Source organism: Rana temporaria, chromosome 4, assembly GCF_905171775.1.
Source record: "Rana temporaria chromosome 4, aRanTem1.1, whole genome shotgun sequence".
Classification (NCBI taxonomy): domain Eukaryota; kingdom Metazoa; phylum Chordata; class Amphibia; order Anura; family Ranidae; genus Rana; species Rana temporaria.
Genome location: NC_053492.1, coordinates 265,473,566 through 265,500,329, shown reverse-complemented (window position 1 = coordinate 265,500,329; position 26,764 = coordinate 265,473,566). Strand labels below are relative to the sequence as shown.

The 26,764-nt window shown below is 40.0% G+C and overlaps 1 protein-coding gene across 1 annotated transcript in view; it reads left to right on the top strand.

Annotated features, from left to right (window-relative positions):
* The window catches only part of SLC22A16 (solute carrier family 22 member 16), an 86,263-nt gene extending 60,536 nt beyond the window's left edge, over positions 1-25,727 (top strand). The window contains exons 3-8 of the mRNA XM_040350238.1: positions 1,397-1,514; positions 13,982-14,519; positions 17,107-17,234; positions 18,113-18,222; positions 18,762-18,861; positions 24,718-25,727. Coding sequence (XP_040206172.1) covers positions 1,397-1,514; positions 13,982-14,519; positions 17,107-17,234; positions 18,113-18,222; positions 18,762-18,861; positions 24,718-24,921 — 1,198 coding nt within the window. The 3' untranslated portion in view covers positions 24,922-25,727. The remainder of the gene's footprint in view (positions 1-1,396; positions 1,515-13,981; positions 14,520-17,106; positions 17,235-18,112; positions 18,223-18,761; positions 18,862-24,717) is intronic.
* Positions 25,728-26,764: the final 1,037 nt, after the last annotated feature.

The following is a 26,764-nucleotide window of genomic DNA, read 5'->3' as shown; positions in this document are numbered from 1 at the left end:
GTTGTGTGCCTAACAAGTGTATGCAAATGTGTGCTGCTTGTACTCACTGATCTGGCTGGGTTTCTCCTCTTGATTTCATTTCTGAATGGTCAGGAGAATATCAACCAGAGTCTGCTTTTACAAACCCAGAGATCTGTTCTGTGATTGGCTGTACACCTTGACGTATGGGTACATTGCAGTGCCTGGCTGTGCCATCTGCCCGCTGTGGGCAGGCGGCAAGTGGTTAAAGAAACATTGTTCAAGGAGTGTGAAGAATAGGGCGCTCTGGATAACAAGGAGACTTTAACAAACAGTACATGACTGGCTCTTGACATGTGATTAATGCACCACAGCAGCACTTCAGAAGAGAGAAGCACACTCTATAGGAAAAACAAAGCAGAGAAAAAGGCTCTTCTCGGTGCAGTAATAAAACACTTTAATGGCAAGGAAGGGTTAAAAACACTAACAAGGTGGAAGTGAAAAACAGGCATGTCAATGAATCCATATCGTCCAGCGGGATGCCTCCTGGGAGTAAGACAGCTGCAGGTGGAAATGCCAGCCGACCAGCGGTGGTAAATACTGTCTCTCTGATCCAAGATGGAGGGCTGTGCTGTCAGGACCAGCATGGAATCCAGGCAACCCGAAGTGACGTCAGAGTTGGCAGTACATGTTTCGGAGCATGCCCAGTCGCAGAAGAAGAAAGAGTGACTAGGCATGCTCCGTAAACATCTGATGTCACCTGCTCCCCCCTGCCTGTAGCACACAGAAGGTGATTGGCAGCCTCAGCTGTGCTACTGTGTAGAGGAGGGTGTGTTCATTCCCTCCACCCAGGTGTCAGATTACACTCAGCTCTCTGCCCTGTGCTATGGAGTGTGTGACATCACCCCTAAGAATTAACATCTGATCTGTGTACTTTATAAGGTTCTGGAGGAGAGATGGCTGTGGATGATTAGGTACAGCTTGTGTGGGAGGATTTGCTTCATCATTGTGCATCTAGTCTAGTCTAGTCACTTCAGTGGGCTTATGTAAAGGTTTATTACAACTTTAAGTGCTCCTGAAAGACTTCTTCCTGAAAGACATTTGTGACAGTTATAATGTTCCAGAAATGATACCTAAGTGCTGTTTAGACAGATTATTTCCAAAAATAGATGTTGGAAGAAGCCACAAACAAGAACACTTTTAAGCTGCACTATAATTCCTTAAAGTTTAGATAAAAGCAAAAAAAAAATGTTTTCCCCCGTTTTGGATATAGTTCAGATAAGCAATGTCTTTTTTTAAAAATTGCTGGAAAAGGAAACAGGACTATTTATATACATGGTATTAGAATGAATTAATTATTTAAATTAATTAGAAGGTTTGCAATGAACATATTATTAAAAAATTCTAATACAATTGTTATTTTTCTCCCAATTTCTAGAGTCGGAAGGCGACCAATAATGTGGATCACAAGTTCATGCCAGTTTTTATTTGGTGTTGCTGTGGCATTTACTTTCGACTATTACAGCTTTATCATTGTTCGTTTTTTCCTGGCTACGGTGTGTTCATATTTTATTATATGTTACAGTATAACAAGCTCTACAAGTATTAAAACTAGGTAATTCAAGCATCCAAATTTCAGATAATATAAGATGTTTTTTTTTTCAGAAATAGACACACCTTGTATACAGTGAATAAGTGCACACTTCCACAGAAAGTGTACACTTCTGGTTGCCAATAATTTGAGGATTCATTTTGCATTGATATTGATCTCCATGAATAAACTACATACACATTTTTTAATAAATGTATTAATATACAGCTCTTAAATAGAAGACAAACCTTTATGCAAAATATAAAGTGGACAGTGTTAAAGGGGTTGTAAAAGTTTGTTTTTTACTTTCTAAATAGGTTCCTTTAAGCTAGTGCATTGTAGGTTCACCTTTTCCTTCGATTTCCCTAAATGTTTTATTTTTCTTTGTTTTCTTTGTCTGAATTTCTCACTTCCTGTTCCTCCTCAGTAAGCTGTTCTGGCTGACTAACCACCGCTCGGATGATGGTGGCAAGTTTACTAAGGAGAAACAGGAAGTGAGAAATTCAGACAATAAACATTTAGAAGGGAAATTGAAGGAAATGGTAAGTTAACCAAAAATGCACTAGCTTAACCTCCCTGGCGGTATGATTCTGTCTGGAATTACGTACCAAAAGCGGTACAATTATTTGCAAGGAAATTTGACGTTTTATACTGTAGGCCTGTGATTTTTAGGAATAACTCACTTAAATCTGACCAAACAAGAATCTAATAGGCATCCCGGGTATGACATTTTTTTAAAAACAAAATTTTAAATTATAATATAATAAATAATTATAAATAATTATAGCAAGTAATAATATAATTAAAATAAAAATTATTCAATAATGTAATCAAATCAAAATCACTGAAATTTTTTCAGTTGCAGAATTGTTGCTGTCATTATTATTTTTTTTTATGACGAATTTCCCCGCAAATCGCTATCGCACAATTCTGCAAGTGATTATAATTTATTATCGCTGTTTTCTAGCTGCTCTAAAACCATTTTTGACATAAAGGGACACTTTTGGTTGCTATGGACAATCTACAGTTTGCAGGGAGAAAGAAAGGTTTTTATTATATAAAATGACATGTAGGGCACTGGGCAGACCACTAGGGACAAGGGGGGAGTGTTTTTTTTACATACAGTACTGTAATCTATAAGATTACAGTATACTGTATGTAATGTGTTTGTTTACTTTTTTGAATTTGGCGCCGATCTCCGCTCCCGTGCGTTGTAACGTCGCAGGGAACGGAGATCGGCGGCACATGAGGACGCTGTGTGAATCGAGCGAGGTCCCGCTCGCTCACACAGCGTGGTGGCATCGCTGGATCCAGGACAAAGTAAGCCAGCGCACGCTGCAGGCTCTGCATGTCTACCCCGAGCGTGACTCGGGGATACCGATCGCAGCAAGAAAAACCCACCCCGAGTCACGCTCGGGGATACCGCCAGGGAGGTTAAAGGAACCTATTTAGAAAATAAAAAACAAACCTTTACAACCCCTTTAAATATATATACAATTATGACATCAAAGTGCACAGTGCCCATAAATAAACAAAGTGTCTTGTGTCAACGCTCAGTCTGTTTTCAGTGTTATACAACAAAGTGCCATATAAATTGTGCTCCACAGCCTTCACAAATGCTTTTCATCCAGTCGCCACCTTATGAATTCACCTCCACCCTAATGAAACCCTCACCGGATATATTAATCCTATATGCTTTGTTGCCCCTCTGGGTTTCCACCACTCCTTTACTGTTCATATGTACCAGTTTTTATGCACCATAAACAAAATGTCACCCAGAGGGAATCACTTTGCCCCCACTTCTCCATGCATATCTCATAATGATGTACAGCCCACAAGTAAAAGACAATAAAAGGGTGCAATAGCAAAAAAAAAAAAAACATCTTTTATTTACAATATATAAAAAACAAATACACTCATATAAAGAGTGCTGTCCCGGGGCACCCAAGTGTTGTGCCTAATCCCATGCAGTTACCAGCTTCACCATCTAGTCCAGTGTGAGCGCAGTCCATGTGTGAGATGATGTCACAGGCAGTAGCTCCGTCCCAACATATTTTTTCAATTGGAACTCTCCCTCCCTAAAGATAAAGCCAAAGCTTTTTTGCCCATACTTCTCTTCTGGATCACAGAAGTGCACTTTTTCTGATTCAGCCTGGACATCAGAGAGCCGGTCCAGGCTTTGCAGAGATCCTGACAACAATTTAAGCATTCAGCGAGATGCCTGACTCACAGCTGGCTCAGCCTCTCAGCACACCCCTGAGATCCTGTGCCAGCCGTTCCCACCCCTTTACGAAGCAGTGCTCTAGTGAGAACTGAAGGGGCAGAGCAGAAAACCAGTGAATGACAGTGAACACTCTCTGCTCAATGAAGACTGAGAACTGAGCGATACGCAGTCATGTGATTGCTCAGTTCTTGATCTTAGAACCGGTGTGGGACAGCTGCATCATCAGATTAATGCTACAGCCAACTAGGTGAGTATGAATGTTGATTTTTTCCCAATATCACACTTCTCCTTTTAAAGCAAAACATTTCTAGCCTTTAGAACCACTTTAAAATGCCTGATTTATCTGTGCTTTTGTGTGCAATGTTTCAGGTCAACCCAATAGAAGAAACTGATATTTAATCTTATTTTAATAGTAGCTTTAAATAGTAGTATACACTGTAGGTCTCCAAAACAAGCAACCCACCCTGCAAAATAAAGAGGCAAAAGAAGCTGTGTGTGTGATTGAAATGTAATTTATACAGAATACAATATAAATATGTATGTGTGTGTGTACATTATACACTTTTTTTTACCATCCAATATATAATCTTTAACATTTAATAGCCAACAAATGATTCCTAGAGAGCTCCTCTGATACATTCACTTGTGTGTGTGTCTAAATTTCAACTTTAGCTATTGAGCTTTGTAATGCCTGTGCTTTAAAACTCATAGCTTTATAGTTACAATTTTAGTACAAAAGCACTGATGCCTTTCAGCTGCTAGTCTTGTGAGATTTGGAGTGAGATTTAGAGTTGTCACTACTGTGCTGCTTGCTGTTCTCCTTGCGGGAGAGAAAGTTTTACCTGAGGTTCACCAGTGTAATGCCTGGTACACACGGGGCGTTTTATGTTTGTTCAACCCAGCGGGCTGAATGAAAAAAAAAAATGAGAGCTCACAATGCTAACTAATCAATGTAGAGTGATCTCCCCCGCTGAGCTATTGTTTTCTGACAGGGGGGCTTCCCCTCTGCCAGAACACACTGATCAGTGCTCACAGCCAACACTGTATCCTGGCCTAGGCCAACAAGGCCCAGGCCTAGGGCAGCACTTTGCAGGGGGGCAGCACGAAAAGAGTCCCCACCGGCTTGCGCTACACTGTTGGTGTAACGCAAACTGCTTCTAATTTTGACTGTCCTATCACCCTGGACCACAAACCTTTCTCACTGTTCTATATGTTTTCTGCTGCACCGTTGGCATGGTTATATCTTCTTAGTCCTCTCCATAAAATTTGCAGAAATTTGTGCTTAAAGTATTAATATAGGCAACACTTATTTTTTTTATTTTGGATAGAGTAAGGGAGGGTTATAGCCCCTGTCAGTTTATTTTTTTGCCATCCCTGTTCCATTGCAGAGATTTCCCTTCACTTCCTGCTCCATAGCCAAACAGGAAGTGAGAGGAAATCTATGCAAATTAACCACTTGAGGCCCGTGCTATAGCCGAATGATGGCTACAGCGCGGACCTGAAAATCCAACTGGACGTCAATTGACGTCCGCCCCTTTTCTCGTTTCCCACGCGCGCTCCCGAGCGCGCAGCGGGGAAACTCTGTGCTGGCCGTGTCCCTTGGACACAGCCAATCACAGATCGCCGTGAACGGCCAATCAGAGTGGCCGTTCGGTAGGCGATCTGTGCGGCCAATGAGAGATGATCTCATATGTAAACATATGAGATAATTTCTCATTGCCGGCTCTCACAGACAGCGTCCTGTCAGGGAGAGAGGAGAGCGATCTGTGTCTCTTGTACATAGGGACACAGATCGGTCACCTCCCCCAGTCACCCCCCTTCCCCCACAGTTAGAACACTATGCAGGGTACACATTTAACCCCTTCCTCACCCCCTAGTGTTAACCCCTTCAATGCCAGTCAAATTTATACAGTAATTAGTGCATATTTATAGCACTGATCGCAGTATAAATGTGAATGGTGCCAAAAATGTGTCAAAAGTGTCCGATGTACCGTCATAATGTCGCCGTCCCAATAAAAATCGCAGATCGCCGCCATTACTAGTAAAAAAAAAAAAATAATAATACTAATTCTGTCCCACGCTTATTGCGATTTTTTTTTTTACCAAAAATATGTAGAATAATACATATCGGCCTAGACTGAACAAAAAAATTTTTTGAAAAAAAAATTGGGATATTTATTATAGCAACGAGTCAAAATTGTCGTTCTTTTTTGTTTATAGCGCAACAAATAAAAACCGCAGAGGTGATCAAATACCACCAAAACAAAGCTCTACTTGTGGGGAAAAAAGGACGTCAATTTTGTTTGGGGGCCACGTCGCACGACCGCGCAATTGTCAGTTAAAGCGACGCAGTGCCGGAAGCTGAAATTTCATCTGGGCAGGAGGGGGGTATATGTGCCCAGTAAGCAAGTGGTTAAGGGAATGCAATGCCCCCCCCCCCCAGGCGCTCAGAAATAGTGTCCCCACTTGAAAAATTCTTAAACAGAAAGGGGTGTGGCCTTGACAGGAAGGGGTAAGTAATATTTAAATTTGGGGGTGCATGAGTTTAGTCAGGCCTAGGGCAGCCCAAAACTAAATACACTACTGCTCACAGCCATTTATGCAAGCGCTGATCTGATGCTGGTTTTCCTGCATGCTCGTTCCATAAAAGCTGGTTGTTACACCAACTTCTATCAGGCAGGCTGTACACATGGGCCGAATGTCAGACGGTTTCTGTTAAGCCAATACCTGCTGATATGCGGCCCTAAGGATCCTCCTGATTCTGATCTATTCACTGTGGACCTAGGCTTCCTCTGCTTCTAGACTTTGTTCGTCGTCAAATCACTCGTCATCAGGAATAGCACCTATTTCACTATGTTTCCTAATTTTTTATACCGCAGTGCCCTGTTCATGTTTGTTCAATATATTCTGTTACGCTGCACCTTTACTTTATGCAATATATCAATTAATATTCTTACTGGCAAAAAAATGTTTTTAAATTGTAATAGGAAAGGATAAAATGTAGTTAGCCTATAGGCAATACTGGTAGCTGATCCTTAACCCTCTGCTTGCTTTCTTTAGGCACAGCTTTGACAGTTCAGATCCCATTTAAACTATGTACAGACTTGGGGAAGTGAGAATTTTGGGGAACCTGGCTGCAAATAGCACTGTTGTTATTGCTGAAAGAAAGACAGCTTTTCATTCATTACACTAAAATGCTGTGAATTAATATCGTTATTACCAGTGTAGACTATGCTGTACATTAAGAATATCGCTATTAACAGTGTTCACTCCTTATATATCTATTTCTAAAACCTGTCAGATGCTTGTAATATTAACTAAGACCCCATTCACACTATTAGATTTTATGCAGATTTTTGTCTTTACCAAAACCATGTAGTGCAAGGGCCTGTCTGATTGTAGAAAAATAACATTCAGCGCCAAACAACAAAATTTAAATAAAATGAAAATATTATAATAAAAGCTGCTCCTCAAAAAACAATCTTAATTGTGATAAATGAAAAAACGTGTAGAGGGCGCTAAAACCACTCAGTGCTACTGAATAGTGAACCAAATTAGTAAATGAGAAATAGATTAAATTAAACTATCTCTTGATACATATATAAATATAATAATACTAAATTCCAAAAGTGTCTCTGTGTCCAAAGGAATCTGTAAAAAAAGTCCCAATAAGTGTTCAATCAATGCATCACATGTGAATGAAGAAAAACAAATCTTCTTTCTTGAATATTCTTTATGTGCAAAAAGGAAAGCCGTCACCAACAAATCCAATCTTCTTAATCACCCTCTAATTGGTGTTGAAGCAAACAAATGTGCTTACCAGAATTAGTGGACTATTATAATTAAACAATAGTCAACTAGACATATGCAGGATTGTGCCTGCATGCACATCGGACAGGAAATCAATAGTGAGCCTCAATGCCAGGAATTCCAGATGGGATATATGATGAAACAAAAAAAGGCAATGGAGATGCCAATAGTGTGATACCACTTTAAAATTTATTATATATAAAAACAGAAAAACCAAAAGACAAATGGCCCAGATGGCCTCTTACTTCTAAAAGTGCCTACCCGGCACTGGGGCTGCAGGCGTGTCACCGCTACCTTGCGGTGCGGTAATGGACAGGGTCGTCTGGTCCGGTGCTAACTCCGCAGCACGGCTCGGCGTCCCAGCTGGCAGCTCGTATGGGCAGGGAGGCACGTCTCGTGATCGGGTCCGCCTCCGACGTACGTTTCGTCAGGTACAACGTCTTCAGGGGGGCGTGCCCGATCACTGATGCATGATGGTATATGTAGTCTCATGGAGGCTACTGATTGGTCCAAATTAAGAGGGTGAAATGAAAGCAGCCGCGGTGCCGTTTAAGCCATATATCAAAGCATAACAATCAAGTTGTTTGATAAATCATTAAATAATAGCTATACAGCAGCGGATGCTTAAGTATTTTGCTAGATAGACTCAAAAAACACAAAAAACAAAAGAGTCGCAAAAGAAATCTAGCAAGTAACAGAAAGCCGGGGGATGTTGAAAAAATACTACACTCGCATCCCTCCGGGTGTGCACACTGAAACTCCATCGTGAAAGTAATATATAATGAAAGACCATCTCGCAGGCCAAACTAATACATAGAGATGACTAGAAAATAAAAAATAAAAAAGTTGTAGGCATTAGATGAAAGGTCCACAACATTGATAACATAAATTTGGGTAAATGAATACCTTTGCAAATCACCCATTTGACCCAAGTATAAAAAATACTAAGAAAATTAGTACACATATGCACATCTAAATTTCTGAAAAAAAGATTCTTAGCTTGTGTGTATAGACAAGAATATAAAATATAAAAAAATATAAAAAAATATAATACAAAAATATATACAAGTGGAGAGGGGATGGTACAGAAACTCTCTACCCCACAACCAATAAAAATAAATACATTAATAAAAGGCTAGATGGAATGTAATATCAATTGGATGGACTCTGTGTATCAGAGCCCAGACCAATTCAGACAAAAGATTAAATTTCATAGGTCACTGTCAGACCATGATTAACAATAGAAAAAAGATATTAAGTTAAAATATTAATACCGAACCAAACCAATCCCTAGGTTGATCAATGTATTAGTCATTAGCTAGAAAACAATTTAGGTCTAGCTCGATATTAAGACCAGTAGGCTGCATGGTACGTAGCCTATGCACCCACTTCATTTCATTCTGTGAGACACTCCTGGTCATATGTGTACCCCTCCAGTGCTTACTGATTTTATCTATGCCATAAAAGGTACATAGGCTTGGGTCACTGTTATGGTATTTGGTGAAATGTCTAGAAACACTATGATTGGGGAATTCTTTTGCAATGTTAGTTAGATGTTCATTTATTCGTATTTTGAGTTGTCGGGTGGTCCTGCCAACGTACTGAAGGGAGCACGGGCACTCCAGTACATAGGTCACATGATCAGACCCGCAGGTGATCAGGGGTTTGATGGTGAAACCCTCACCCGTCACATTAGATTTGAAATGTGTGATCTTCTTCTTGTCTCCAGATTTACGTGTGGTTCTACATGCTTTGCATCGAGTGCAATGGTGGAAACCAGATCCATCTAGAAAGGTGACAAGTTTCTTAGGTGGATCGGGTACGTTAGGGGCTATTTTGTTACGCAATCCAGGGGCTTTCCTGTAGATGAATTTGGGTACACCAGAGATGGATGATTTCAGGTCTTTGTCCTTCATTAGAATAGGCCAATGACGTTTGAAAATGGCCTCGACTTGCCGATATTGCCGGTGAAAGCCGGATATAAAAGCGGCTTCGCTTTTAAACTCTTTTTTTGGTTTAGAGGTTAACAAGGTTTTCCTGTCTAAAACAGAAACTTGGTTAAGCACTTGTTGCAAAGTCTCAGCCGCATAACCCTTCTCTAGGAATCTGTTGGTGAGATGCTTAGCTTGTACACAAAAGTCTTCATCTGTGTCACAGTTTCGTTTTAGTCGCATGTATTGCCCTTTAGGCACTGCCCCTATCCATAGGGGATGATGGCAACTATTGGTAGGTACAAAGCCATTGCGATCTGTGGCCTTGAAGTAGGTAAGAGTCTGGAATCTTTCTCCTTTCTTTCTTATGGTTAGATCCAGATAATTGACAGTGGTCATACTGGTTTCTGCTGTAAATGTCAAACCATAGTTATTCCTATTCATTTTCTCAAGAAAAAAATTCAGACTCTCCAATGGACCCTCCCAAAACAAAATGACATCATCAATATAACGTCTATAGAAACACAAAGAAAAATGCTTGTCCGAAAAAATGGTTTCCTGCTCCCATTTATTGAGAACAATGTTGGCCACGCTAGGGGCATAGCGGGCCCCCATTGCCACCCCGCCAATTTGATTGTAATATTGGTTATTAGCCCAAAAGTAATTGTTAGACATCGCTATCTCTAATCCTTTGATCAAAAAGTTGATCTGGATTTTCTTTAATTTGGATTCCCGCTTCAAAGCCCAACGTAGGGCTATAAGAGCATCTTTCTGGCGGATATTGGTATATAATGACTCGATATCAATTGTAACCATAATAGTTTGGTCGGTGGCTTGCAAATGTTGGAGTTCTATAATTAAATCTTTGCTATCTTTGAGATATGATGGACTTTGTGATACAAGTGGTTTAAAAAAAACATCCAAATATTCTCCCATCCGGGAGAAAAGTGATCCAATGCCACTAATTATGGGTCTCCCCGGTGGATTTTCCCTGTTCATATGAACTTTAGGTAAGGTGTATAAGACCGGAATCCTTGGTGTATGAAGGATTAATTAATCTGCTTCTTTTGTGTTTAGGATCCCTCGATCGATTCCTTCATTCACCCATTCGATGAGTAGATTTTTTAATTTTAGGGTGGGATCACCCCTCAGCAATTGGTATGTTTTCGAATCATCAAGCTGTCTCTGCATCTCTTGGTAATAATATTCTCTTTTCAGTATAACAAGCCCCCCCCCCTTATCGGCCGGTCTGACCACTATATTCTTATTCTTTTCGATAGATTTAATTGCTTCTTTAAATTGCATGTTAGAACCATATCGACTGAATTCCATCTCTCGTATATCATCTTGTACTAAAGTGCGAAACACTTCAATATAATGATTAGAACTTTTATTTGGATTAAAAATGGACTGATTCCTCAGTCCACTATGTACAAATTTATCCGGACTTTTAGATATGTCATCTAACGTATTCCCAGCAAAATGTTTCTTAATATTTAATTTATTCTAATGTGTTTCGCCACATCGATAAAGAGTTAAAATTTGTCCACATCTTTGTTGGGGGCAAACTTGAGGCCTTGTTGAAAAACTTCTAATTCATGGTCTGTAAATTTTTCTTCTGTTAAATTATAGATTCCTTCAATCAATTTGTCCTTTTTCTTTTTCGTTCCGCCTCTTCCTCGTCGGCCTCTTCTTCTGCATAATCTTTCGGGTATTGGGGAGATTTTGGGGGGATGCGGTATGCATCCTTCCACCCCCTTCCATCCCCCCCCCCTGGTGGTGCTGGTTGTAATAAGGGGTTGGTCTGCCTCGGAAATTTCCTCTAGATCCTCCCCTTGGAGGCCTGGGGGGATATTGCGGACGATATGGTTCATAATATTGATAATCTGGTCCTCTATGATCCAAAGGTCCAAATCTGTTGTATAATTCAACAGGCGGAGGATACGGATATCCACTATGGTTATATGGAGGATAATTGGAAGGTTTTGAATGAGAGGATTTGGAAAGGTTTTTAATAATTGTTTTTTTTGGGGTACTAACAGTTTGTACAGTTTTTTTCTTTTCCACACTTTTAGGTGGTGGACCACTTTCACCTCTTTCCATACTTGATTCAGGAGAAAAACCCAATTGAAAAGTCTCCTGCCATTTGTATACTCGATTGTCTTCAGAATCTTTAATATCTCGCTGGTACTTTTTTAATTTTTTGTTTTTTATTTCACCATCATATTTGGACAAATGTGTTTGTAAGAGTCTTGATTTTTCTATATATTCACTACTTGTTTTGTGGGGCTCCATTTTCTTTTTTAATTCTGCAATTTTGGTTTCCAAAGTTGCATTTTTGGCTTTGCGCCTTTGGATCAAAAATTGCATCAGTTTTTGCTCACAGGCATTAAAAAACTGGTACCATTCTTCTATGGATTGTAAATTGTCGGCGCCATCACTGGGACCAACATCCCATCTAAGATGCCTGGGTGTGAGGTTTTTACTAATGTAAAGTTCAAATGAGGCGATGTCCCACCACAATCTTATCTGTTTTTCCATACCGAACTGTAATTCCTTAAACCCCTTTTCAAGATCTATATTGGGACTGGGGATATCTTGGAATAATTCATCTAGATTAATGTGTCTCTCCTTCATAAAGTTAAACACATCCATGGCTGCGTGAAAAGTATGAATCAAAAATAACTAATATTCTGAAACTTAAGACAGTAGAAAAATAACATTCAGCGCCAAACAACAAAATTTAAATAAAATGAAAATATTATAATAAAAGCTGCTCCTCAAAAAACAATCTTAATTGTGATAAATGAAAAAACGTGTAGAGGGCGCTAAAACCACTCAGTGCTACTGAATAGTGAACCAAATTAGTAAATGAGAAATAGATTAAATTAAACTATCTCTTGATACATATATAAGTATAATAATACTAAATTCCAAAAGTGTCTCTGTGTCCAAAGGAATCTGTAAAAAAAAGTCCCAATAAGTGTTCAATCAATGCATCACATGTGAATGAAGAAAAACAAATCTTCTTTCTTGAATATTCTTTATGTGCAAAAAGGAAAGCCGTCACCAACAAATCCAATCTTCTTAATCACCCTCTAATTGGTGTTGAAGCAAACAAATGTGCTTACCAGAATTAGTGGACTATTATAATTAAACAATAGTCAACTAGACATATGCAGGATTGTGCCTGCATGCACATCGGACAGGAAATCAATAGTGAGCCTCAATGCCAGGAATTCCAGATGGGATATATGATGAAACAAAAAAAGGCAATGGAGATGCCAATAGTGTGATACCACTTTAAAATTTATTATATATAAAAACAGAAAAACCAAAAGACAAATGGCCCAGATGGCCTCTTACTTCTAAAAGTGCCTACCCGGCACTGGGGCTGCAGGCGTGTTACCGCTACCTTGCGGTGCGGTAATGGACAGGGTCGTCTGGTCCGGTGCTAACTCCGCAGCACGGCTCGGCGTCCTGTCTGATTGCATACAAATTTAAACTCTTAGGCTGGGTTCACACCTATGCAAATTGAATGCACGCTTCTCCGCATTCAATATGCATAGCAGGAGAATGTGACTGGCTCTCTATGGAGCTGGTTCACATATCTCCGCAGAGGGTCCAGTGCGGTGTGCCGGAAAAACGTGTGCCTTTTTTGGTGCGTTTCAGTTTTGATTTCAGCCCAAAATTCAGGCTGAAATCGCACCTGAACCGATGAACCAGCACACACCGGCCCCCTGCTGTGCGCCGCATGCGGCGACAGTGTGAACCCAGCCTTAAGGTTTGACCTCATATTATATGGTTTTGGTAAATCTGAAGATACAAATCTGCAGAAAATCTAATAGTGTGTATGGGGTCTTAGGCAGTGTTTCTCAACTCCAGTCCTCAAGGCGCCCCAACAGGTCATGTTTTTCAGGCTTTCCATTATTTTGCAGAGGTGATTTGATCAGTTTCACTGCCTTAGTAATTAAATCCTGAAAACATGACCTGTTAGGGCGCCTTGATGACTGGAGTTGAGAAACACTGCACTAAGAGGTTAATTTACTAAAACTGGAGAGTGCAAGATCTGGTGCAGATGTGCATAGAAACCAATCAGCTTCCATTTTTTTTTGTCAAAGCTTAATTAGACAAGCTGAAGTTAGAAGGCTACCACGATTGGCTACCATGCACAGCTGCACAAGATCTTGCACTCAATAGTTTTAGTAAATCAACCACAAAATGTGTTTTATAAGACCTTATATGATGGTGTGTTGCATATTTATAGTGAACCACCGTCACTATGCAAAATCTATGTAAAATGGGTACAGAACAATAAAACCCTCCATCATATTCTGTCCTGAAGATCTGAAAAGAATTGATATGGAATAAAATGTTGCCTGAATATTCCAAATAAGATTAATTGAATAGAAAATTAACAATGCTAATAGTACATTCAAATCCTGAATTCTTCCTCTTTCTTTCTAGGTATCCAGTGGCTACCTCGTAGTAGTATTTGTATATGTGACAGAATATATAGGGATCAAAGCTCGCACCTGGGCATCAATGCACATTCATGCCTTCTTTGCCGTAGGAGTTATGATTGTTGCTTTGGTTGGTTACCTAGTGCGCACTTGGTGGATATACCAAATCATTCTTTCTGTCATCACCCTACCCTTTCTCATATGCTGCTGGATGCTTCCTGAGACTCCTTTCTGGCTGCATTCCCAGGGAAAATACAAAGAGGTTGAAAAAGTAATAGCCACAATGGAAAAGTGGAACAGAGTGAAAAGTCCCTGCAAACTCTCTGAGATCTGTCATGTAGAGGAAACAAAACATGATAATGCTGAGGATGTCCAGGTGTCCAAAAATCATAATGTGTTTGACCTGTTTCACAACTGCAGTTTTGCAAGAAGGACCATTTCTGTTTGGCTCATCTGGTTTACCGGTAGTTTGGGATACTACGTATTTGCTCTAAACTCTGTAAATCTGGGAGGAAATGAATACTTGAATCTTTTTCTTACAGGTATGACAATTTCATAATTTACCTTTATTTATACTAAGAATATATGGCACTCTACAATTTCGTCATTACTGTTTTACATTGCTCTGATGCCCTTCTGTGCATGCTTCCTGTGTTATCGCAAGGAGCCTCCAATTCCCTAGGCAGTATGGATTAGGAGAGGGAAGGGATTCAATAGTTCAACAAGGGACATCTGGGCAGGGCTGACACCAAATCTTGCCATTTCAATTAACAAAATGGCACATGATGCCATTTGAAGACGAAATTATATATACATTTCAGCTGGTCAGTAGGTAATTTTCTGTACTTGTGGCATCTTTAATAACTTGAGTACAACCCTGTACAACCCTGTAATACCCCTTCATTACCAGGCCATTTTCCAGTGCTATGATAGTTTCAATGACAATAGAACATTTTACCCAAATCAATTTTATATAATTTTATAGACAGATAGAACTTTCTGTTGGTGGTATCAGCCTGTATTTCCCCTTCAATAATAACCATTTTTGTAGTTTTTGGCACTGTGATAATTTAAATTACAATTATCCTTAAATGCAACACTGTACCCAATGGAGTTTTATATAAAAAAAAAATTGGAGCCAGTTAGTGCTTTCTATTTGTTGTATTTATTAACCACAAGGTTTTTTATTTTTACTATAATGGAAAAAAGACCCACATTTTTGAAAAAACGAATTTTTCCATTAGCTTCTGTTGAAATAAAAATGCCAGAATAGTATGAAAATCACCACAGTTACCTGTTTTCAAAAAGCAGACACCCTAAGGTGGTCTAATTTTTGCCCCAATTTTTGTGAAGAAGAATAAAGGAACATGCTGGTACTGAGGAGGGATCTTAAGAATAGTGCACTAGATACATTCATGTACAGGTCATACACAGAGGAAAGAGGAAGTGAAGGCGTTAATGTCCTGGTCACATACAAAAGCATTATGGAGATAAAGGGGGTTCAGATGGGCAGGATTAGGGAGGTGAAAAGAGTTACTATACAGGTCGCATGAAACATAGAGATAGCATAGAGATGGCGTGTGTAGGAGTTCATAAACAGCACTGGGTAAATAAAGGGCTGCCAATCCGCCGTTGAAAAACATACAATGGTGTAGTTAATAAATACAGTTAAAAAAAAAAAATGCTATATAAAGAAAAAAAGACTAACAACTGTTTTTTTCTGTTACAAAACATAAGAAATACAAATGCCAGAACAGTATGAAAACCCTCAAAATTATTTTTTTTTGGAATGTAGACATTCAAAATGTATCACATTTTTTTTGCCACAATTTGCACAATAAAGGGATAAAACATAGGGAAATGTGCATGTGTTGCAGATATGTACTGCAAATGTCTTATTTTTTATTCTGCCCTGACAACCACTTTAAAATACAAAAATTAATAGGCCTCGGTATGCAGTGATTTGAAGGCTGCACATATTTGCGAGGCCAGAAATATTAGAAATCTTAGGAGGTGTTTCAAAAGTGTGTACTTGAGGTTAAAGTGGATGTAAACCCCATTCATGAAATCTGACCTGGGCACATCTATCTGTAGTGTTTACTTATCTCTCTCCAATGTCCTAAGTGCTGTTGCTTTCTGCTGCTCCATTTCTCTGTTATCAGCATGTGAACTTCTGACAAGCTCTCCGACACACAAGATAAAAGTAGCTGAAAACTTGTGTCTGGGAGGGTGATTAAAGGGAGATTAACAGAGCTGGTCTATTCACAGTTCAGCTCTGCAAGTTTCTTTGTTTCTCTGCCTATGTGGAGTGGGGGTGTGTACCATTCCTCCAATCAGCTCACACACGTTGTATGCCCAGACTCCCCTCCCTCTACTGATATAGGAAGAAATATTTGTAACACGATATGCACTTTCTAAAGATCATAGAAAGGGAAAGACTGCAGATCTACATGTAAAACGTATGTAGGGAGATTTGTTTCATATCTGTGTATCATCGGAGGCTGTTCACTTTACTGGGTATAGTGCCCCCATCCGTGCAATAAACCATTGCGCCCAGGGCAGCCGTTCCCTCCTGCCCACCCCTTGTCCCGACCCTGGGTATAGGAGAGGATTTACACCCACTTTAACATCCACTTACTGTTTTTAGCTTACATTACGTATACCTTGTTACTTCGTTAAAATAAATAATGTAATAAAAAAAATCCAGTTAAATGTATCAACCAGTCTTTCAATATGTAAAATAAATAAGATAAATGTAAATTGATTCCTAATGTATTTCTGATGGTCTTTATCTAACTTTTATTATCTAACTTTTAAGAACAACCCTTTTGTGTACCCTTTCACTTGTTATTTTGTTTCCTGTAAATTTTTATACATATGCACAGCTGCTATTTAGTGATTGCTAAATCTTGTCCAACACATTTTCCAAAGAACACAAGTGCATCAGAGTTCAAAAGGATAATATATTTAATTTTCTTGAATTAAAGAAGTTTTCCATTTTCAACTTGAATACAGTTTCTTTTGCAGTTTGTAGAGTGCAGAAGCAGCTTCAAGGCATATTTGACAGCTCAGAGGTTAGGTAAGCCTCAGCCTATTATGACTTACAGTAATTTTTTTTGTATTTTACAGGTGCTGTGGAAATTCCCTCTTATATAGTTTGTTGTCTGGGCATGGACAATCTTGGAAGGAGAAACACATTGGCTCCATTTCTTTTACTTAGCACTGTCATTTGTGGTGTAATTATGCTCATACCTGAGGTATATCTACAATCATATCCACTTATACATATGATAATGAAACTATAAAAGACTGGCAAGCAAATAGGCATAGCATCTGGGGATGGCTGGACTAACTTCAAGCAACATATTAAAATTGGTGTTGAAAATTAAGGTCTACCTACAAATAAGAATTTTTTTTGGTGCCCCGTGTGAGGAACAAAGACATTTAATACACACCTCACCCGCTACCCACTTCATGAAGAGAAACGGTTAGCTACAGAATCTCCTGTAATAAACATCCTTACTGCGTCCTGTGGTGATATAAGGATGTCACGTGGGGGAGAAACCACAGCATGCAGCAAGCGAACAGGAATTTGACAGTGGCAGTTTTGAAAATTCTTTAGTTAGCCTTTTCTTTTCCCTATAGCATAAATTGCTAGTGCAAGCAGCAGTTGAGTTTGGCCAATTTGAAAATCGTGTCTTGAGATCCAGCCAGGAAGCACAGCCTACCTGCTCAGTAGTGTTTCATCTAGGCATTTCTATACCAGTCCACCCCACTCACTTTGTCTTAAGATGTGCCAGCGAGTGATGCTGGAACACCCTCTTGTCTAATGTAAAACCTGATGTTAAAATTGTAATATTAAGATGTTTCTCAAAGCCATCAAACATGTTTAAATCTGCCTTGAAAGTGTTGAAGCAGAGAGGATGTCATACTACAAGCCTAAAGAAACGCTGTTGTCAAATAATTTTTGTAGCAAAAGTGTAAACTGATGTGCCATCCTGTTAGCAGGTTACACAGACCTAGAGTATAGTTGGAAAAACGTTTGCTTTGAGTTACCCTTTGAGTTGTTTAACAGCACATTTTGAAAAAAATACATATAAGATACTAGACTAAATCATGCATTGATGTTTTACAGGAACACAGTACTGTAATTATCATTATGAATATGGCTGGGAAGTTCTCAATTGGTACTGCCTTTGGCCTTATATACCTGTACACGGCTGAATTATACCCAACAGTTGTAAGGTGAGCTACATAACCATGTATATTTATTTCAAATTAATAAAAATTATATCAAAGCTCAATTATGGGCATGCCAAAGTCCCCCCATTTCTTGTCCTCCTTCTCATTGGAGCATCCCCATTGCATTAAAAAGGCATTGTTACTTACTTTTTTTCCAGCTGTCATCATAGGCCCTCTTTTTAATGCTTCAGAGAAAAATTACATAACCCTGATGTCTGTAGAATTCCTTATGTTAGTTCTGGGTGTGTGTGTGTGGGGGGGGGGGGGCAAAAATCTTAAAGCCCTTAAAGCCCTGGGTTTACAGGAAATGGGTTGAGTAATGCTTTGCAGGGAGCACCACCAGAGATCAGATGACTATAGAAGATTTAGCTGTTTTTTGTTTTCAGAGGCTTGCCGGTTAACCAGGTTTTTTGAAGTTTTTTGACTATAGCAGATTTAGCTGTTTTTTATTTTCAGAGGCTTGCCGGTTAACCAGGTTTTTTGAAGTTGCCCATACTGGGCTATTTTCACAAATATTACCTTTTTTTCTCTTGCTACTCTAGGTCCCTGGCTGTTGGCAGTGGGAGTATGATGTGTCGACTCGGTAGTGTGGTTGCCCCATTCTGTGTGTACCTGAAGGATATTTGGATATTTATGCCACAGGTATTTTTATTTTCCTAGATAAATTATTTTTTAATTCTATTCATGTGGGACCTCTTGAATTAGATTCCTGCACATAAATTGTAAACATTAATTGAAGGTACAGAAAACCATGCAGTAGACTTTCAAAAGACCTCTGGCCCTTTAAGTGGTTTTGTCTAGAGTAGCCTGACACTGCTAAAGGTGTATATGGATAATTGGGGGCAGTTCATTTTCAAAACATCATGCCAAACAGCTAATATACTGTACATTCACTAACTGCTTTACCCGTAAAAGGACTTGTCATTTTGTTCAATCAATCTAGGAGTTCACACTCCAGTAATATTGAACAGCCTGGCAAGGACATACATGTGTTTCCTTGTTAAGCCCTGGAGCATCCTATATTAGCTCTAGCCTGCTAATTTGATAATGAAGCAACATCTTCCCACTGCTGGCAACAATATTAATATTCAAATAAAACTGAAGGCAAAACATTTTTCATTTTGGATAGATTACGGGAGAGTTATAATCCGTGGCCCAGATTCAGAAAGCAATTGCGCCCGTGTAACCATAGGTTACACGGCGCAATTGCTGACTTGCTCCGGTGTAACGAGTGCTCCTGATTCAGGAACCTCGTTACACCTGCTGCAGCTTAAAATCTGAGCGGCATAAGGCTCTTATGCCTCGCAGATTTTAGGCTGCATTCTTGCGGGGGGCGCTAGGGGGCGCTCCCATTGTGTATCAGCGTGTAGTATGCAAATTGCATACTACCACTGATTCACAAGCTTGTGCGGGCCCCGCGCAAGCCAGGTACGGAGTTTCCGTACGGCTACTTTAGCGCAAGGCTGCCCCTTCTAATAGTAGGGGCAGCCAATGCTAAAGTATAGCCGCCGCTCCCGCGCCGTGAAATTTGAATTTCACGGCGTTTGCGTAAGTGATTCGTGAATGGCGCTGGACGCCATTCACGTTCACTTTGAAGCAAATGACGTCCTTGCGACGTCATTTGCCGCAATGCACGTCGGGAAAGTTTCCCAACGGAGCATGCGCTATACGCTCGGCGCGGGAGCGCGCCTAATTTAAATGATTCCTGCCCCCGGCGGGATCATTTAACTTGCGCACGCTTACGCCGGGCAAATTTGCCGGCGCGCCTTCGCAGTTCACGGAGCTACTGCTCCGTGAATCGAGGGCAGCGCAAAATATTTGCGTGGGCGCAGGGCAAAATCGTTGCCCTGTGCCCGCGCAAATAAAGTGCAAGCTATGCTGAATCTGGGCCCCTGTGTTTTTTTTTTTTGCCATATGTGTCCCACTGGGGAGATTTCCCTTCACTTCCTGTCTCATAGCCAAAATAGGAAGTGAGAGGAAATTCCCCAACATTTGAGATTTTCTTTTTCTTTTACTTTCACTTTCAACTATGATTGTAAACAGTACAAATAGAAAGGGTGAATCTCCCTAACAGGGGCAGGGGTAGCAATAACAACCTGTCAGATATACTAATCTACCTATACTCTGTCCTAAACTAAAAAAAAAAAAGTTGCCTTTAGCTTTACTTCAAAGCTGAATTTTAACTTTCTTTTCACTAGAACTGAATGGAATGATCAATCCCAGCATAGATCAAACCTCTGTACCATGTTGCTCTGTTGTCTGCTGGTTCCCTGGTTTTCTGGGTTTAGTTGTGGCTTTCTATCATTTGACACTCTGTATATCCTGCTGATAGACTTTGTCCCCTCCACAGCCACTTCCTGTAGCAGCAAGAGTCTATAAAATTCCCCGTTGTAGTCTTTCAGACCCTGCAAATTATGTAACTTTCTGGGTCACAATTAGAATTCAATCCTGCCCAGTTCAATATGCCGACCAATGTGAACAGGGAGAGAACCACCCCTCAGATCCCACCCACCCAGGGCCCTGTTCTCTGTGAAGAGATTAATGTACATATGAAGGAAACACCTTCATAATAACCCCCTCTAGCCTTTTCTATGTAGTCTTACAGTACACCATTATTCTTTGGCAGGCTGCAAGACAGGAATGACACAGGAGGAGGTATGGCACATATACTCCTTTCCACACCCACTAGAAGGCCCAGAAACACCCACAGTAACCCTAAGACCCACCCATATCAACTCCCAGGACTGGTACAAGTGACTCCCATAGTATGGCCTGAAGCTCAAAGGGTCATGGGACATGTAGTGTCAGGACTGGAAAAGGAAGGAAATAGAAAGTCAGAGAACTTTGAAAATCATCCAGGAGGAGGAGTGACATCACAGTTACAGAAACCTGCAGTATACAGCTAAAGGAGGTTACACACAAACCACACAAACTGACAGTTGTGACTCATTTACATGCACAATGCATCTGTTGTTTTGGAGAGGAAAAGCTGGCGTTCTTCTTTAAACCTAAATAAAAAAAATAGTGTGAGTTATATTTCTGGCTGTGCATTGTGGCAAATGTGTCCAAGTGGCTAACCCCAATTTTCAAATACTTTCTAAAGTTAACATGATAGGTGTGGGCACTGGGAAGGCTGTGATAGTGGAAATACACTAGTAGTAAGTGATCCAACTCTGAAAATCAGGCAAACTAGACATCAGATCCTTCTTCATCAATGCAAACATCATCACTTTTATCCTGAGGTGCCGTAACCACCCACAGTAACCATGGGGACAAAAGGACAATAAGGAAGCCTCTCTTTCTGTCCCTTGCATTAACAGGCTCAGTGCAGCATTACCTCACTGCAGAGGGCCATGGTATAAGCAGACAGCCCAGCTCTTAGTCCAGGGTAACCCTGGCAAAAGTAGACCAGTGAAAGGAAAGGGGGAAAGTGACATACATCCACTGACAGCCTGCACAGAGCACATGCAGGCATTCCAAGACAAGTGGATAGTTGGCTACATACACCTCAATGCAGGGATCTGAATCAGGGAGGATGACAAATAAGGTAGGGGACAGCAGTCATTTAAATCTGCACGTACCCTTTTTAACCTATTTAAGGGGCTAAAGAAAAATCTGATGTATACTCAATGAGAAAAGATCTGAAGCACTTAATATCTAGAATTGAAGACATAGAAACCACTCAATCCTAGCCTACCCAGGTGCTCTAGCAATTGCAAAAAAAAGGTCAACAATCACAGAACTAAAACAACAGTGGTGAATGTGTCATGGGTTAAGCAGCTGCTCCATCCCTTAAAGTGGAGGCCCACTCAAAAAAAAAATACACCAAAATCATGTAAAAAAAAAAGATTGAAAACAAAATGTTTTTACTTACCAGAAATGGCGGTTGCTATGCGGAAGTTCCTAATCTGCCTCTTCCCATACCGCGGCAGGTCTTCTTCCTCGTCCTCCCCACGTTGTCTTCTGGGGAATGGGGTGCATTGCCTTCTGGGAACTGTGTGTATCCCAGAAAGCAGCCGCCCATTCACAAAAGCGCTGCGAGACTCACGCATGCGCAGTAGGAAACGGGCAGTGAAGCCGTAAGGCCTGTTTCCCCTCAGTAAGGATGGCCGCGCCAGGAGCTTCCAGGATCGAGCGATCGGCCTTGGGGGGGGCGACATTGCGGGTGCCTAGGACAGGTAAGTGTCCTTATTAAAAGTTAGCAGCTACAGTGTTTGTAGCTGCTGACTTTAAAAAAAAATTAAAAAAAATTGCGGGTGGAACCCCACTTTAATATCATGAACAAAGAAGTATCTCCCATGGGACTTTGTTGCAGCAATTAAAATTCCAGAAAATAATGATTTTTTTTTAAATAGATAGTGTATTTGTACAACAAGATTAAATCATCTGGTCTATATAGTCCAATTTCAAGTCTAATAGTAATAGGATCTCATATATACAGCAAAAATACCATATACATAGACTATTAATTATGAATCCTCCAAAATTTTCCAACGCATTTTGACTAATTATAGTCTTCTTCAGGGGACAGTGAGGTGGAAGCAATCCTATGTGGATAAAGAAGAGGCATAAGGCCCTGTACACACGGACTGAAGTTCAGTTTCATCGGTTAACCGATGAAGCTGACTGATGGTCTGATGTGCCTACACACCATCAGTTCAAAAACCGATCGAGTCCAATGTGGTGACGTAAAACACAACAACGTGCAGAGAAAAATGAAGTTCAATGCTTCCAAGCATGCGTTGACTTGATTCTGAGAATGCGCGGGTTTGGAACAGATGCTTTTGCGTACTAACCATCGGTTTTGACCGATCGGTTAGGCGTCCATCGGTTCAATTTTAAAGCAAGTTCTAAATTTTTGGACCGAAGGATAACTGACCGATGGGGCCCACACACGGTCGGTTTGGACCGATGAAACTGAACTTCAGTCCGTTTTCATCGGTTTGGTCTGATCGTGTGTACAGGGCCTTACAGTAAGTACATAAGTTCCACAGAATTGTGAGACAAGATTATAAAGCAAAGAACAGAAATTGATAACCACATGCTGTATTTACAGGTTTAACTTGCATAAATAGACTTGATGTAGGGCCAAAAATAAGCAACTGTAGCGAGGTCTAATTTTGTCTTACAATTCCGTCGAATTTATGCACTCGCTGTTATGCCTCTTCTTTATCCACATAAGATTGCTCCCAAATTACTGATCCCTGAAGAAGACTATAATTAGTCGAAGCGCATTTTGGAAATTTTGGTGCCTACATAATAATAGACTATGTATATGCTATTTTTGCTGTATATATGAGATCCGATCACTATTAGACTAGAAACGGGACTGTATAGACTAGATGATGTTATTCTATTGTACAAATAAACTTTCTATTTTTATATAAAAAAAAACATTATTTGCTGGAATTGTAATTGCTGCAACAAAGTCCCAATGGGACAATCACAGAACTATTCCCAGATCCCTCATGTTCAAAATGAAAGATCAACAAATCTGGTCTCAACACAAAAAAAAAAATACATATAAGAGACCTACCTGAAGCTAATAGAGACTCTGACCTGGCCAATATTATCAGAGTGATATTGAACACAGCCCTGAAAAGATTCACCACTGCAGAAATCCACCTTGACAGAGCACACAGATCACCCGCGGCCTGCACTCCAAGGAGCCAAGTGATGTGTTTTTTTGCCTTCATTACTGTGAAGAGAATGGACTGATCCTCTAGCGATCAGAGGTATTCCTCAACTTGGCAAAAAAAAGGGGTCAGAAAACCCCTATTAGACTGTGCAACCAAGGAGCCACCTGCATTTCTATCTCTTTGCACGCAAAGAAGGCAGATCCACAGTATTACCCTACCCAGAGGTACACAAGGACTTCTGTCTAGTGCTAGACATGCAAGCCCTATAACTGGATCAAACACCTGAACCCGCTGGACTTCTCCCCCACAAAGTCTTGGTAGGAGGTCACCCACAAAAGCCCTAGAATTGGCCCGGGCGGGAAGAGGGTGAAAGCGCCCAGTGGGCAAGTGGTTAAACCCTCTTCTAAAAGGGTGAGCATTACCAAAACGTAGTCTTCTTCCTACAAACAAAGAAGGTAACAATTGTGCACTATCAGCTATGTTTTGTACTTCATTAAATGAAGACCCCTGCGTTGCAAACAAGTTGTATGTTGTATACTGATGCTGGGATTGGCAACCTCTTGGTCCTCTTTTGGTGGATTCACGTTTAAATGTGTTGCTAGTTCAAACCAGAAATGTCAATATATTCTCAGTTTAACATCATTTCCTTCTTCTTGAGATTATTTAAAAATAAATAGGGCAGGCACCAAAATTGCCATGTGCAGTATAATGTTTTATGGATGAATTTGATTATGAATGATTGTTTTGCAATGTTCTTTGTATGCACTAGATAGTACATATAAAAACGTCAAACGTATGTTTGCAAGTCATACATATTTAATCATTTTGTGAAACCTTACATTTTTATTTTCCGTTTCAGCTACTAGTTGGAATCATGGCATTAATAACTGGAATATTAACCCTTATGCTCCCAGAAACACTTGGGAAGCCGCTCATGAACACAATGGAGGAAGCTGGAAAAATGTTAAGAAAGACAGAAAATAAAAGAAAACCATTAGCAGAAGCAAATGGGGTTGCCATGGAAAAACTAGATTCTGCTACAATAGATGCCCCTGATGTTTAGAAAAGCAACACATCAAGTCATTTTATCTCTTTTATAGGGAAGCAAAGAAGGCTAATTCACTGAAAATCATGTGGTTTGACTTTGTTGATATCAGTGCACATCATACAAATTATGACCATCTTGCCGGAGATAATGGCCTATTTTTTTTTTCTTTATCACAGATTTAGCCTGGCTAAGCAACCTGTTGACCTCTCATTTCGCTTAGAGACTCCACAGGCAATATCTCCCTGCCATAGCCCTTGGCTCTGCTCTTGCTTTAGGGTCTAATGTAATTTTCTTTAGTGGGGTGTCCCCATTAATTTTCCATATAAGTTCAGCAAGGAGTGTGGAAGAACCCTGTTACAGCTACAGCAGTTGTTTTTCATGAGATACAAGAAAGATTTTAGTGATTTAGCATATTCCAAATACTGAAATATCAGATATCAGTTCTAATTGGCCATGATGCCAGTTTATAAAAGTTGCCGCTTTTTCGGTCTGGTTATTGATCACTCCCTGTTCCAGATATATATATAAAAAGTGTTAAAGTGTTACTAAACCCTGGGCCCTGCAGTCACAATATCTGGTCTCCCACAGTACACAGAACATGGAAAAGTAATTATCCTAGTAAATATAAACTGCTAAATACCTTTTATCATTAGCAGTATATAGTATTTTAAATTCTATCGGTGGTTAAAATTTGTAGGGGGAGTTTTCATTCTGCGATGACTGACCTATGAGGCTGCATGAGCTCTGATCCTCTGTCTGGAGAGTGCTGATTGGCCCTGTGTCAATCACATGCACCCCCGCACTAGCAATACACACCAAACTGAGCATGTGCAGAGTGACCCCCAAGACTCTGTGCTATCAGCAGATGGATTGGGGACTGTTGAAGAAGGGGAGAATCAGAGAAGACAGGATCAAACAGCCTTTTTACACAATGTAAAGGATTAATAGTGAGTATAACAAGCATGCTTTGCTGTATATACAGACTGATTTCACTGTTGTGGTTTTAGTAACACTTTTAGCTTGAATGCTGTGTATTTTAATAGTACATAGAGGCCTAAACTGCAGTTTCTTCTTTTTGGTACATTCATTCTAACTGCGAAAAATTCATTCCACAGTAGATACCATCCCGCGTATAAAGGATTTTTATATGTTTCCATTTCAGGATGTTTAAGGACGTTGGACCTGCTATAGATTTTACTTTTCAGTATACAGTATAGAAGTGGTATAATCGGTCAACCTCACCACTTTGTTTTGCACATTGTATAACTCTTTTAAACATCTTTTCTACATGTATACGGCCATTTTTTACTTAACATATTTCATGACATTTTCAGGTGTTATAAATGATAAGTTCCTTGAAAAGTGAGATAAGAAACACATTATAATGCCAACTCAGGATTAATTACACATTTTATAAATAGTCCCCTATAGTCTCTGCTTGTCCATTTCTATTGGTCTACAGGAGTGATTACTATCTTTATAACTTGCACCATACAGATATGCCCGCTTTCTACTGTCTTGAATTAACAGTTATATTGTGAAGTATGGCATTAAGTAAATTTTATGTCATATTAACCAGTGTTACCTCTTAACTACTGCATTTGAGTGTTAATGGATTGATTAATTAATGGAATTAGTAGTTAAATTAATACCAGGAAAAGGTTTGCTGGAAGGCAGGGGCATTTGCCTCCTACAGCAGTACTAAGAGTATATGGTTGGGCTGGTGGCCCTGATTGCATATACCTTACCATTCAGACATCAAAACGGGATCCATAGACAGTGACACATTGGGTATTTATTACCTAAGGCCCCTTTCAGACTGGGACGGGAGCCGCGGTGGCGGTATAACGCCGCTAAA